The sequence below is a fragment of the Mus caroli genome, unplaced genomic scaffold (assembly GCF_978045245.1).
Source record: "Mus caroli unplaced genomic scaffold, Mus_caroli_1 scaffold_2, whole genome shotgun sequence".
NCBI classification, from domain to species: domain Eukaryota; kingdom Metazoa; phylum Chordata; class Mammalia; order Rodentia; family Muridae; genus Mus; species Mus caroli.
Window position 1 is genome coordinate 157,910,494 of NW_028227257.1, and position 14,747 is coordinate 157,925,240.

Below are 14,747 nucleotides of genomic sequence, written 5' to 3' on the forward strand. Positions count from 1 at the left end.
AACCTTTAAACCTTATTTAAAAATCCTTAAATAGTCTGGGAGATAGATCAGCAGGTAAGAGTACTGGCTACTCTTTCAGAGGACCCAGGTTCAATTTCCAGCACCCACATGGCAGCTGACAACAATCTATAACTCCAGTTCCAAGGGATCTGACCTCTTATTTCTGCTCCTGTTACCAATAATATTTGGTACACAGGAAAAAGGCATTTTTTCTGAAAAAAAATTTTAAATGATACTGTCATCTGATCTGAATTAATACCAAAATATTAGGACAAGTATAGTGACAAAATTTATAATAACCTAGAAGCTTAAAGCTAATCATTCCTAAAGCCTGAACTAGTCAGCCACATGAGGTCATAGCTATGTCATCAAACTAGCAAAAAGGAAAACTAAAAAATACTCTAAATAAAATATAACTGCATATAGTTAAAACAACTGTAGACACACAGAGAAATATATTGTCAGCTTGGTCAATTAAACTGGTTCTCTCAGCTACAACTCTTGCTTCCTTAAGCCATACAGTTATTTGAAAACAGGGTTTCATTGTAGCTCAGGCAGGCCTTGAACTCATTATGTAGCTAGAAGATCTCCCTGAACTTCTAATCCTTGTGCTTCTACCTCTAGAGTCAAGTCCTAACTTGAACCTAGAAAGGCAAGCAGTCTTAAAATATCTTAGGGGGGAGAAGTGGGGTTTGGGGGACTCGAGACAGGTTCTCTGTAGCCTTGGCTCTTCTAGAACTTGCAATGCAAATCAGGCATGCATCATCTTGCTTGACTATTTTCTTAATTACTTAAACTAACTATAATACTCCTATGATACAGAGAAAAATCAGACTTAGGTTGTTAATACCTAGATATACTTCTTAATGATTTTACCAAATGTTCCTCCCTCCAAAGGCTGCATTTTTGTCTATTTGGCCCAGTCTTTCAGATGGTATGATTGAGCCTTCCTAGCCTTGTGGCGTAAAAACATTTGACCTCTGCCAGCACAAATTGTGATTTAGCCATTTGGGTACTTATGAATGAACTCCCCAGAATGTCCATGTCTGTGTTAAAGATTCTACAAGACCAAATGATTGAACACTAGGATTATAGAGAGTTTAAGTATCCCAGACCAGAGTCAGAAACTATCTTGGGCTATTTTTAGTGCATTTGAAAGCCATTCACTGCCACCTCTGTGTCTGATCTAACATCCTGCGACCATCAAAACCTTTAAAATGTTTTAAAGCAAAGAGCAAAAACAAATGTTCATTTTTGGCAAACCACTAGCTCCCACCAATCCAAAAGCTTAAGAATGTTGGCAGATAGTATCTGAAAACTATAACTGAAATTTTCCTGCTTATTCTATGACCTACCTGTGGGCTCTGGTCAGTGTCTGACTAATGACTTTCCTTGTTAAAGCAGTCCCATGTAACCACTTCTACAGTGGAACATGCCTTCCTTTTTCTTTTTTGAGATTTTACTTATTTTCATTTTATGTATATGGTGTTTTGCCTGCATATGTCCGTGCACCATGTGCATGCCTGGTGCCTACTGAGGCCAGAGGAGGTGCAGGAATGGAACTCAGGTCCTCTAGAATAGCAGCCAGTGCTCTTAACCACTGAACCATCTCCTCAACCCTGGAACATATCATTCAAGGTAAATTAAATCTATGTTCCTGAACCATGATCATTCAAATTGGTTACAGAATGGCTATCACTCCTTTTGAGCTAAAAAAATAATGGTTTTGAATCAACAAAATACATAGTAAAACACTATTTAGGGCATTTGGTAATTTCCTTCAGTTAGTATAAATATTACTGTCATACTTTGGGTAAAACAAGTGAAATACAGTATAATTTTGTTGTTGTTGTTGTATTTGGTTTTTTTATTTTTTTCTTTTTTTTAAGACAGGGTCACTGTGTAGCCCTAACTGTCCTGGAGCTCACTCTGTAGACCAAGCTGGCCTCAAACTCAAGATCTACAAGTACAAATATGCGAGAAAAGCTGTTTAATGTTACCTAGAGGAGCTGCACTTGAGATTAAAGGCTTATGCTAACATTGTCTTTCTTTAAAATATATATATATGTGTGTGTGTGTGTGTGTTATGTTTATTTATATTTTATTTTATGTATATGAGTACACTGTAGCTGTACAGATGGTTGTGAGCCATCATTATTATATGTAAGTACACTGTAGCTGTCTTCAGACACACCAGAAGAGGGCATCAAATCTCATTTCAGGTGTTTGTGAGTCACCATGTGATTGTTGGGATTTGAACTCGGAACCTTCGGAAGAGCAGTCAATGCTCTTAACCACTGAACCTCCTCTCCAGCCCCCCCACCATTGTCTTTCTTTGTTGTCATTTCTTGACTTAATATTTTCTGAAATATACTCCTTCATTGCTCTTTAAGATTTAGAATTCAGATATTCAAACTATCAGAATTTATTAACCTATCAAAAAATGGCCTTGAAAAGTATTGCTAATCTAAACCTCTGGAAAGCTAAGGCGATGGTTATTGGCTGAATGAAGGTAATTTGAGTTTTTGTAACTGTATAGAAACCGAAGAAAGCCCTAAAGCAAGAAGGCCTTGATGGCTCAAGCATCAATATACTGATGTTTCTGTTATAAATTACTTGTATAAAATGCTTGCAAATTCAACCTAACTCCTTTTACATTCCAGGTCCTGCAGTAGACTGGTGGGCTCTTGGAGTTTGCCTGTTCGAATTTCTGACAGGGATTCCCCCATTCAATGATGAAACACCACAACAAGTATTCCAGAATATTTTAAAAAGAGGTGATTCTTTTTATGTTTTCTAGTAGGATAGATTCAGAGGATGTAGCTCAATGGCAGAGGACTTGTTTAGCATACACAAGACCTTTAATTGCATCCATAGGAGAAAGAAAGTCATTTATCCCTATTAGTTGAGAATGATCTTAAAATCTGTTTAATAAAGGCATTTTAATATAGAGTTAACCACGGGGTCAGAGGGGAAGAGAAAGAAAGGCATTCAGAAGAAAGTAAGATATGCCAGAAAGGCATTGATCTCTTCAAGAGTTGCAGAAAATAAGACACACCATACCCAAGTGCAGCATCTCTAGGTAACATCAAACAACTTGACTTGCATGTTTGTACTCGTAGATATCCCATGGCCAGAAGGCGAAGAAAAGCTATCTGAGAATGCTCAAAGTGCAATGGACATGCTTTTAACCATTGATGATTCAAAGAGAGCTGGAATGAGAGGTAAGGGTGTTGTCAGTGACCTACTTTACACTTGCTAATTTGACTGCTTAGTGATAAAATGATAGTTCCTATAGATATGCATTTATATATGTGTATTTTAATTTAAAACTCAACCCAGTGTAGTTGCAACTCACACACTGAATTTTGTAACTCCCTAAGGCACCAGAAACAATATTATATCATTTCTTTTAAAGAAATTTAAATCTCCTAAATCAATATTCCCACTACAATCATTAGTCATCTTCCAATATTGTCCTTAAAAGTAGAAACAGTCTTGGATTTTCTTACTGACTTGTCAGTTCTTTATTTACTAGCATTTATACTGTTGCCTTTAAAGGTAAAGGACTGAAAGATAGACTTGGTGGCTCATGCCTATAATCCTAGCACACAGAAGAATTGCCGTGAGTTCAAAGCCAGTCTAGGCTCCAAAGTAAATAAAATAAAATAAAAGCCTGTCCAAAAAAACATGAAGAGGAGATGTAGCCCCACAGTAGACACTTGCACAGAATGTGCCAGGCCTTGCACTCAATCACCAGCACTGCAAAGAAGAAATGGTGAAGGATCCAAAAAAGAAATGCTTATTTTTAGCAACTACCACAGTCTAGTCCAGCCAGTGAACATGTTTTCATTTTGGTAGGTAAAAGTAGTAAAAATATAAAGAGGACCTGGGCATGACAGGCAGCATGAAGCCAACCTCAATAGGTCTACAGAGAGGCTATTCCAAAACAGGAAGGACTACATAAAGACTCTGTGTCAAAATAAACAAAAAACGAAGAGTCTGACATCTTATAAACAGAGGTGTACTGTGATGGAAATACCCTAGATACATAATGCTAACTACTAAATTCTAAAGATGAAGTCAGTGGAATCAAGTAAGTCAGAGACTTGGAGAGACCGTGTAAGAGCTGTCATCAAAGACCATGCCTGGAAAGCCAGCACTTGAGAGGCTAAGAAAATTGTACAAACATTCAGCTTGAGCTACACAGGCTACAGAGCGGAACCTTTTTTTGTTTGTTTGTTTGTTTCATTTGGGGGGGTGGGGGTTGGTTTTTTGGTTTTTTTCAAGATAGGGTTTCTCTGTGTAGCCCTGGCTGTCCTGGAACTCACTCTGTGGACAAGGCTGGCCCCGAACTCAGAAATCCACCTGCCTCTGCCTTCCGAGTCCTGGGATTAAAGGCGTGTACCACCACTGTCCGGCTACAGTGTGAACCCTTATTTCACACTGTACAACAAACAAAAAGACCAAAGCAAAAGGACAGTAAGTTCTCCATACAATGACTCATCATCAATAGATGTAGAATGTGCATGAAGAAAGATGTAGACGGCAGAGTGAAAGACAGACGTCATATCTAGGTTGTAGGGCAATAGACGGTGCTTAGAGATTGCCATGGCTTGACAGGTGGTTGAGGAGGTGAATGAGACCTGGAGCATTAATCATGAGCTACAGAAGCAGGGAAAAAGCAAGCCAAACCATGTTCAAGTGAGGGACTGTGTGAGAAGATGCTGGCATCAAGAAAGATGCACTTGTACAACATCCATCCACCCGCTCACTTAAATATAATACACCAGGCAATGTGCAAAATGATGCTATAAATAAAGTATATAGCTTACTAGGGAGACACACATTAAACAAATGTCATTGAGTGGCATATTAAAGTAGGATACATATAAGATACTCTCTTTTTAATTCCTGGGAGCAGAGCTTAAGTAATGGTATCATTTTCTGATTTTGGTTGTTTTTTATATATTTCCCTCTTAAGAACTAAAACAGCATCCTCTCTTCAGTGAAGTGGACTGGGAAAATGTGCAGCATCAGACTATGCCTTTCGTACCCCAACCAGACGACGAAACAGACACATCCTATTTTGAAGCCAGAAATAATGCTCAACATCTGACCATATCTGGGTTTAGTCTGTAGCACATGCGTGTCATTTTTACCTAACTTGTGATATAGAATTAAGTTTTACAATAATATGCTACTTCATACTAGATGGTCTAAATGGGATAAAAGTCATTATTTTACCCAGACTGAACAGCTTTTAATTACTAAGTACAACAGTTTTTACAGAATTAAAATACTATAAGCAATATAATCAGTAATTAATCTTTACCTTAGAACCTTATATAAACCATAATAGCTTTTTCATATTATTTATTCACTGCACTTTATGAAGAGCAAAGTATCAATAAACTAAAACACTACCACTCTAAATAGAGGGAGTGAGCCATAAGCTTATCTTTATCTGCTGATTTTAATGCTGTTCACTTGGGGGTTAATATCAAACAAAAAAGGACTAGTTCATTTAAATTGAATTTATTTGCACATGGTTCCATGCAAAGCTGTTCTTGGGGCTGTCATATGAGACAAACAGGTCTGAAAACCATGTGAGCCAGACATGATGGTGGGGGTCCCCAGTTTTCAGGAGCAGATGCAACACAGGAGTATGTCTGCAACTTGAAGACTAAGGCCAGCCAGGACTATATTACTAAGCAGTATGTCTCCGCAGGGTGTGGACTAGTCAAAAGAACTGAGGTTCTAGCTCACCTTACTAGTGATAGAGTCTCACTGCCTTGAATGCTCTTGTTGCTTCCCTCTACAATTCCTGCTTCTTTAAATGGGTAGTGGAAAGATTGGGTGGTTTTAATAGCTTGTTCACTTTTAATAGAGAAATTTATACTTTATGTCATATCGTTTCAAACATCATGAGAGAAAATAGTAATAATTTCTTTTACTTACAAAATGTAACTGTAATTAGTGGTTTCAGTATCATTCTTTCAAAGAATATGTACTAAAACTCAGCTCACAAGTCTTATCTTAAACTAGTTGAGACTTTCAATATTTCTCTAGAAGAGGAAAATTAAGATTTATATGTGTCATGGGTAAGATTTTACTAATGCCCTTGTGATACTGGCCATAGTGGTTTCATTAACACCTAGTCACAGGCTATACAGAATGTCATTTGCAAAGATGCATACTCAGTGCTGAGTATTGAATCTTTACTTATTTTAGTAACGACTACTTATTGTTCCAGTCACCTTTCCTACTAAAAATATTCAAAATATATTTACAACTTCACTTACTATGACTCACTTTCAGGTAACAGCATAATTCTATTCTATTAACTCAACCATCCTCTCAGAGTGTTTTCAAGTACTAGAAAGAAAAAAGCCTTTGGAATCAAATAATGGCTAAATGGTTGTAGTGCCAAACTGAAACATGGGCAGGTTAAAAGTGAGCACTAAGATGCTGGAGGCTGGAGGTAGCAATTGCTTAGTGTGCAAAAAACCTTGTGTTCAATCCCCACTAACACACAAATATTAGTTACTTTGTAGAATTAGAATAAGCAGAACCATATAAGAAACAAACCTGGAAAAACCAAAAAAACAAAAACAAAACAAAAAAAAAAAAAAAAAAACAAAGAAACAAACCTGGGATTCAAGATTCCTGGCCTATGATATGAGAGCACTGGACCCCAGCTGTGGGGTAAAAATGAGTCTGCAGAAGTAAACCCCTAATGGCTTCTTAAATCATTGGACAATTGGTTATAGTAAAATTAAATTCTGCTGTGGATTATTGAGAGGTCCTGGCCTGCCTGGGTCTACATAAATATAAAACTGACATAGTCAGGAAAGTATTGTAAATGGATGGCTGAATAAGCAGGGAAACAATGTGCTATGTGTAAGGATACAGAAGAAAAGGAAGACACCATGTATATTTTTTGTAAAATGCTTTTTTCTACTTTCCCTGTTTCCACAGAGTGAATCATAAACAGTTTGCACATTTATGTTCCATTTTCTTTTATTTGTACAGAATGTAACTTAAAAAAAAAAATTATTTCTCCTTTCAAGATTATTTATCCTACATTGCAACAGTGTTGTTTCTTTGTGTGACTGAATGACAGTGCCCTCCCCCACTGCCAAGCTCAGGTTTGAATACTTGGTCCCTGGTTGGTGGAACTGTTTAGGAAGGATTAGATGTGTCACTGTAGGTGAACATTGAAGTTTCTAAACTTAGTGCGCTCTTTGTTTTTCAAGACAGGGTTTGTTTGTATAGCCCTGATTGTCCTATAGACCAGATTGTCTGCCTTTTGAGTCTGGAGTGCTGCAAATAATAGTGTGCACTATCCCTGCCTGGCATATTTGTTTGTTAATGTGCACTGGTGTTTTGCCTGGATGTGTATACTTGTGAAGATGTCAGAACTTCTGGAGCTGGAGTTAGAGACAATGGTGAGCTGCCTTGTGGATGCTGGGAATTGAACCCAGGTCCTCTGGAGAAATAACCAGTGCTCTTAACCACTAAGCCATCTCAACAGCCCCTAATTATTTAATAAGTTGCCTTGGTCATGTTGTCTTAATCATAGCGATAGAAAAAATAACTAATATAGATTATTTACGAATTCAGGTGGCTTAATGGTATATGCATGAATTAGTAGTAAAACAAGAACTAGGGCCAGCAAGTGGTTCAGCGGCTAAAGGGTGCCTGCTAACAATCTCAGCCACCTGAGTTCAAGCTCCAGGAACCACACAGTGAGAGGAGAGGGCTGCAAGTTGTTTTTTGATATCTATACATGTGCTGTGGCATGGACATACACAAAAACATTAAAACTTAAAACATTACTGCATAGGACTTATTTCTTGTCTTAAAAGTTTCTGTGGGCGGGGCATGGTGGTGCACGCCTTTAATCCCAGCACTCGGGAGGCAGAGGCAGGCGGATTTCTGAGTTCGAGGCCAGCCTGGTCTACAAAGTGAGTTCCAGGACAGCCAGGGCCACACAGAGAAACCCTGAACAATGAGATTTCCCCACAGAAATCAACTCGTCTAAAGAAATAAGAATGCCACCCTCACCACGCCTCTTTCACATAAACATTGTTTGGGCTAAAGGCGATTTGAAATAGCAAACACTAGGAAATCATCTCTATCCTTTTGTATATAGGTAGGTATAAATTCTCCTTCACTGAAGACAGCTCTAGTATGAGCCAAGAGACAGCACTTTATTCTATACCTTTTACATTCTCAGCTTCACATCTGTTGAAACTTAAAATGATTCTCTTTTGTCCTTCATAGGCTGAGGCAAGAGGATTGCTTCAAGTCTAAAGCTAGTCTAAGCTACATAGTAAAACCCTATCTCTTGGTTTTTTATTGTTTGTTCTAAGTTATATATAATAATATGCCTTTATTTAGTCTCATGAACTTATCTTTTTGCATGTTACCCGGAATTGAACCTCTGGAATCACATGCTTGGGATTTGGGACAGTTGTATCTCCTGCCTGCCATTTAAGATTACTGTATATGAACCACTGTTTGTTCTTGCTTTAGCTTTGTACACAATCAATACAGTTAACATTTCATTTCTCATTAACCTTTTATTTTTTAACTTAGTTTTACAATAAACAGAAAAGCTGATCATTAAAAAAATACGATAGCTGTCGATTTCTAAAATGAGGTTCATGTTTTAATGCATTACCACTATGTCCTGTAATTACATCCTTTATATACAGGAAATGTGTGCAAAGTGCTTTCAAACTATAAAGTAATTCTGATATATAAGATACAAATGGTTGCCCTTAGGAGTTAGTTACACTTGACTACTTGCAATGAATCACACTGGTTATATCTTTGATTTGCATTCTATTTATATAAGAAAAAAAGCCATCACTTTATCATACCAACCTCTTTTGTAATTTAAAACAAAAAAGTCACAGGTCTAAAGTTTTCTATAATTCAGTTATTTGCTTTTTTTTTCTTCCTTTTAAAAAGTAGAAGATAGATTTGAGGTTTTTTAATCATAAACAAAAGCCAGTAGATCATTTTAGGCATATCAACCAAATTGTGATACACAAGTTTAAAATAAAGTTACAGTTTTGAAAAATTTGTAAAATCTAGGACAAAGAAATTATGTTCTTATACTCTTTTTCCCAAAGAACAACCCTATATTCTGAAGATGGATTCTTTTCTTCTTACTCAAAATATTCAACACGTAATGCTAACATCATACAAATCAAGAACAAATTAAAATGTTTTACTCTCTAAAGCTGGCCATGGTGGTACATGCCTGTGGTCCCAGAAGCTGAAAAGAAGTAGAGACGGGAACATCAGGTATTCAAGGTCATCTTCAGCTACATAGAGAATTGGAAGCTGGTAGGAGCTACCAAAACTCTGTCTCAAAAGGAAAAGCAAAAAAGGATTTGCTATAAAGTTTTTAAATTAAATCTTCAAAGCATAAAGTATATTACTGAGCACAGGTTTGAGAAAGTACACAAGATTATTTTTCAAACACAGTGTTCCAGGATCTAAATTAATCTTCTTTCTGTTTTAATGGCTAGAAGGAACTTAAGTTTCCATCAGTTAGGCATTCCTTAGTTATGTGGACATGGAGACCTGTAGACTGAAAGTACTTCTGATACCTTGTGAAGTATACCCCAAAGGAAAACTGAGGCACTAAGAAGTTAAGAATCCAGACTGTTGTTTACACTTGCAGAAAAAAGGATTTTCATGCTTTTGTTACCTTAGTAAAAACAGTATAAATAAGTTTTCATTTTATTGCAAAGCACCCTATGACGCAGACAGTAGATATCCTCACTTAAAAGAAAAGTGGTTACAAAGGATTATATGTGTATGATTAAATTAAAATCTGATTAGCCATGTCTAGAGTTGGAATACACGTTTACACCTACATTAGGCCTATTCTTCATTTCCATCATCAAGTTAAGTCTGTTCAGTGAATCATTTGTAAACAGTAAGCACAGTACCAGGACGATGATTTTCTGAGCTCCCCTGAGCAAGCCAGGGAAATCAAGCCACTAAATAAAGCCCAGTCTTCTGTGCAGACCACAACGCATGTAGAGGATTCTTCCGTCAGTTTTCTGCTATGAAGCTGACAGTTCAGTGACTGATACAAAATCGTTTTAACCTCATTTAAAAAATCACTTTTGTTTTTGCATTCTTTCTTGTGTTTAATTTAGAAAAGTAAAAAGTATAAATTTTATCTCATAATTGGAGCTATGCCTTAGAAATGCAGCTTATAATTCTTATGGGAAAAAATTAGGTGATCATTACTGAACAATAATTAATAATTTAGTCCTTCAAGCTCAAAAAGAGTAAGTCTATGGATGCTACTTATAATCTAGTTGACATTGATTTTTCAAGTATCAGCAATATTAGTCTTTAAAATGTTACCATTTGTGTAGTGCAAAGAATATTTATGCATATAAACCAAACTACTGGACAAAAAAGAAACGGAATCATCAAAACTGAGATTTTCTTCTGAATTCCACTTCATTTCCAGTCCATCTCTTAGGTCATCCAGGCCCAGCAGTTCTTCTTGAGTAAAAAGCCATTTCTTCAATTTAGTTTTCTTTAAAAAGAAAGTAAAAACCAATTTCCTGTAAGTATAAATGTAACCTGAATATGAAGCACATTCATACCAAAGAATTTCATGGACAAAACACAGCATTCAAATTTATAATAACACTGTAAAACTACAAATCATTTAAGGTTACTTCATGTGACTTAACTTTGGGGGGGGGGATGTAATTGCAGGTAGTCAGATGATCAATTGTATTTATTCATAAATAATTGCATACTAGCAAAATCAAAAGAAGGGAAACACACCAACAACATAAACAACCAACAACAACAAAATAAGAAGTATCAACAATCATTAATCATTGATATCTCTCAATATTAATGGTCTCAAATGAAAAGAGACACAGACTAACAAATGAATGCAGAAACAGGATCAAACACACCTTAACATCAATGATAGCCATTACTTCTGAGTAAAGGGGTGGAAAAAGATGTTCAAAGCAAACAAACCAAAGAAGCAAGTGGGGTAGCCACTTTAATATCTACTAAAATAGACTTCAAACTAAAACTAATCAGAAAAGATGGGTGAGGACACTAAATACTCATCAAAAGAAAAATCCAAGATGACATTTCAATTCTTAATATCTATGCCCCAAATACAAGGGCATTCACATTTGTAAAAACAAACAGAAAATAACAAAAGAAAACCACTATAGTTTAAAATCACATATTGACACACACACTTATATTGGGAGACTTCAATAGCCAACTTTCATCAGTGGTCAGCAGGTCATACATACTTAACAGAACTACTAAACTAACAGAAATACTGGAGCTAACATGTTATAAACCAAATGGACCTAACAGATATTTACAGATCATTTCAACCAAACACAAAAGACTATACCTTCTCAACACCTCACAGAACTCCCTCCAAAACTATCCACATACTCAGACATAAAACAAGTCTCAACAGATACAAAAAAATTAATTGAAATAACTCCATGTTTCCTATCAGATTAAATCTGGATATCAACAACAGAAAGCTTACACGCTCATTGAAACTGAACAACTTTCTATTCAATTAAAAAAGGGCGGGGGGGGGGCAAGACAGAAAAAAAGAATTTTACTTTATAGAATTCAACAAAAATAAAGGCACAACATACCAAACTTACAAGATACAGTGCAAGTGGTTCTAAGAGGCAAGTTCATAGCACTAAGTGTCTACAAATGAGTACAAATTTGCACTCCCACCAACAATGAAGGAGTATTCTTCTTGCTCCATATTCTTGCCAACATGAGCTGCCACTTACATCCCTGATCTTAGCTATCTTGTCAAGTGTAAAATAGAATCTCAAAGTAGTTTTGATTTGCAATTCTGTGATGGCTAAGGATGTTGAACATTTATTTGTTCCTCGTTCATTTGAGATTCCTCTTGAGAAATTCTCTGTTTAGATCTGTTCCCTATTTGGGGCTAGGGATCTAGAGCAATGGCAAGACAGAATATTGGGGAATAGGTAACCAATGTCCAATTTGATCTAAGGCCTACTCCTTAAAGAATGCACACCTGACTCTGATTGGGTAACCAAGAACAAGAGACTAGTTAGCTCAGAAGCCTAGGGTAAAACCACACACTACAACTCGTCTACAGAGGAAAAAAATCAATATAACGATTCCCAATGATTCTGCTACACTAATAGCTCAGTGCCTTATCTAGTCATCATCAGAGAGGCTTCCCACTGGCAGCAGATTGGAACAGATGCAAAGACCCACAGCCAGTCATAATTCAGAGACTCTATATTGGAGGTCTCCATCAACCCCTCCTCTCTCAGACCTCAAGGAATGCTGTGGAAGAAGAGCAGAAGGCAGAAAAACCGTAAGAGCTACAAGGGACAGGGATCACCAGAAGAAAAAAGCCCTATGAATCAACTAAGCAAAGTGAGCTCAGACTGAAGCAGCAAGCACAGGGTCTGCATGGGCCTGCACCAGGTCCTCTGGTGCTTTCACTTAGCTTTTTTATGGGACTCCTGAATGACAATGAGTGGGTCACTGACTCTTGTGTCTGCTTTAGGGACTCTTCCTCCTGTTGAGTTGCCATGTCAACTTCAATATGATCATTTTTTTGTTGTTGTTTCACTTATTTTATTTTATTTTGTCCTATTTGGGTATTATCTCTTAGAAACCTGTTCTTTTCTAATGAGAGGCAGAAAGGGAGTGGATCCATAGGGAGGGGAGGTTGAGAGGAAATGGGAGGATTAGAAGGAGGAGAAACTATAATCAGGATATAATGTATGAAAAATTAATCTATTTTCAATAAAATAAAAATTAGGAAAAAAAAGCCAGGTTAAGGTACATAAATCCCCTCAGGCTTACAACTCATTTCCTTATCAAACTTAGCCCTGCCTCCCTCCTAGGATCATCTGCCACATACGTACACAAACTGTATTTAAACATACCTCACTAAAACACACTGTACTGAACAATCTGCATTGGAAGGACAGCTTAACATGAAAAACTCAGTAAGGCAGAAAGCTTTAGTATTGTTTCTCTATCTCTGAACAACTAAAGGAACACTTAGAAGAAACGGTAAGCCTCCGTTACTAGACTGGTGCTAGCAGTGATATACTAAAGCAAATGAATTACTGAACTACTCCAGTTTTCAAAGGAGTCTGGTGGTACAGGCCTATCATCCTAGCACTTGGGAGGCTAAGGCTACTACAAATTCATAGCTAGCCTGTGCTCAAGCCTAGGCTAAGACTGAAACTCAAGCTCAAAAAATAAAGAACACAAAGAGTAAACAAAAAAGCCCAATTTTCTATTAACTACTAAAACAATTTTTCTTCCTTATGTAGCTGGCTAGCCTGGCACTCCTGCTCCTCCTGTGCCCACCCCACAAGTGCTGAGATTACAGGCATGGATTATCATGTCTGGATATGTCACTTGTTTCTTAACCCCTCAGGATGTGATAAGCTGCTTCATTGTTAAATAAAAATTATTATTGTTCTGTGTCAAACTTCTCAACTAGTTTCATTTTCTATATTTTCTGTATATGTATGTGCATGTGTTTGGAGGGGAGTTGCATGTGTGTATGTGTTCATGTGTGTGTAGGTGCACATCAGGTGTCATTTTTAGAGTACTCGTTCTCTCGACCTTCCTAATGCTGTGGCAGATTGAGAATTGCTGCCTTAGTGACTATCCATGGTTTAGAACAGAGTTTCTCAACCTGTGGGTCGCAACAATTTTAGGCTCGACTAACCCTTTCACAGGAGTTGCCTTAAGTCCATCAGAAAATACAGATATTTATATTAAGATTTATGACAGCAGTAAAAGTACAGTTATGACGTAGCAACAAAAATAATGTTATGGTTGGGGAGAACTGTATTAAAAGGTCACGGCATTAGGAGGATTGCGGACCATTATTTTAAAGGGGGGCGGTGAAACTCAAGTAGGCCAGGCTGGCTGGCCCCTGGTGGGCCTGTATCAGCCTCCTTACCATTGATATTACAAATGTGCAGCCATGCCCAGCTCTGTTCTATGTTACTGAAAATTGAACTGATGCTTGCTGCGCAACTGAGCTATCTCCATAACCCTAACTGCTGGCTTTCTACAAAAGAAGCATGAAAAGAAGTTTGGGGAAGGCTAGAAGGTACATCTCAATGGTAGACTGTTTGTCTATATGAGTCCCTGGGGTTCTGCACCTAATATACTCCAAATAAAATTAAAAATTAAAAATAAAAAGTGGGTTTGAGCAGGGTATAGTGGTCCATGCCTTTACTCCCAGAACTGAGGCAACAGAAGCAGGTGGATCTCTGTGAATTTGAGGCTGGTCTATAAAATGCATTCCAAGACAACCAGGGCTGTTATTCAGAGAAACCCTGTCTCAGAAAACAAAACAACAACAACAAAAAACCTAAAAACAAACAAAAAAAAAGGAAAAAAGGGGGGATGAAACTCACGTAAAATACACGTATTGTAGAAGTGATTTAAGTTAATGTCTGTATCTTCAAAGAGCACACATATGGAGAAATTATAAAGGTACAAGTGCTACCAAGACAATGACTGCTGCTTTTGAAATTCTATTAAAGCTATTTCTAAATAAACAGCCTTTAAAAGCATATTTTCATTAGTCTTAAAATTTAAAAAGCATATAAGACATTGTCATGTTACATAAATTAAAGGTGCTACAAATCCATCACATACTTGAGTGAAAAAATGTC

General features: G+C 37.1%; 2 protein-coding genes across 9 annotated transcripts in view; one reads left to right on the forward strand and one right to left on the reverse strand.

Moving 5' to 3' along the window:
• Mastl (microtubule associated serine/threonine kinase like) overlaps positions 1-5,734 on the forward strand; it is a 66,849-nt gene extending 61,115 nt beyond the window's left edge. For all 3 annotated transcript variants that reach the window (XM_085835131.1, XM_085835132.1, XM_085835133.1), the window contains 3 exons: positions 2,664-2,777; positions 3,123-3,224; positions 4,985-5,734. In XM_085835131.1, coding sequence (XP_085691257.1) covers positions 2,664-2,777; positions 3,123-3,224; positions 4,985-5,142 — 374 coding nt within the window. In that variant the 3' untranslated portion in view covers positions 5,143-5,734. The remainder of the gene's footprint in view (positions 1-2,663; positions 2,778-3,122; positions 3,225-4,984) is intronic.
• A 1,263-nt stretch (positions 5,735-6,997) lies between these two features.
• Acbd5 (acyl-CoA binding domain containing 5) overlaps positions 6,998-14,747 on the reverse strand; it is a 50,871-nt gene continuing 43,121 nt past the window's right edge. For all 6 annotated transcript variants that reach the window (XM_029471612.2, XM_029471624.2, XM_029471610.2 and 3 more), the window contains one exon: positions 6,998-10,579. In XM_029471612.2, the coding sequence (XP_029327472.1) occupies positions 10,567-10,579 (13 nt within the window). In that variant the 3' untranslated portion in view covers positions 6,998-10,566. The remainder of the gene's footprint in view (positions 10,580-14,747) is intronic.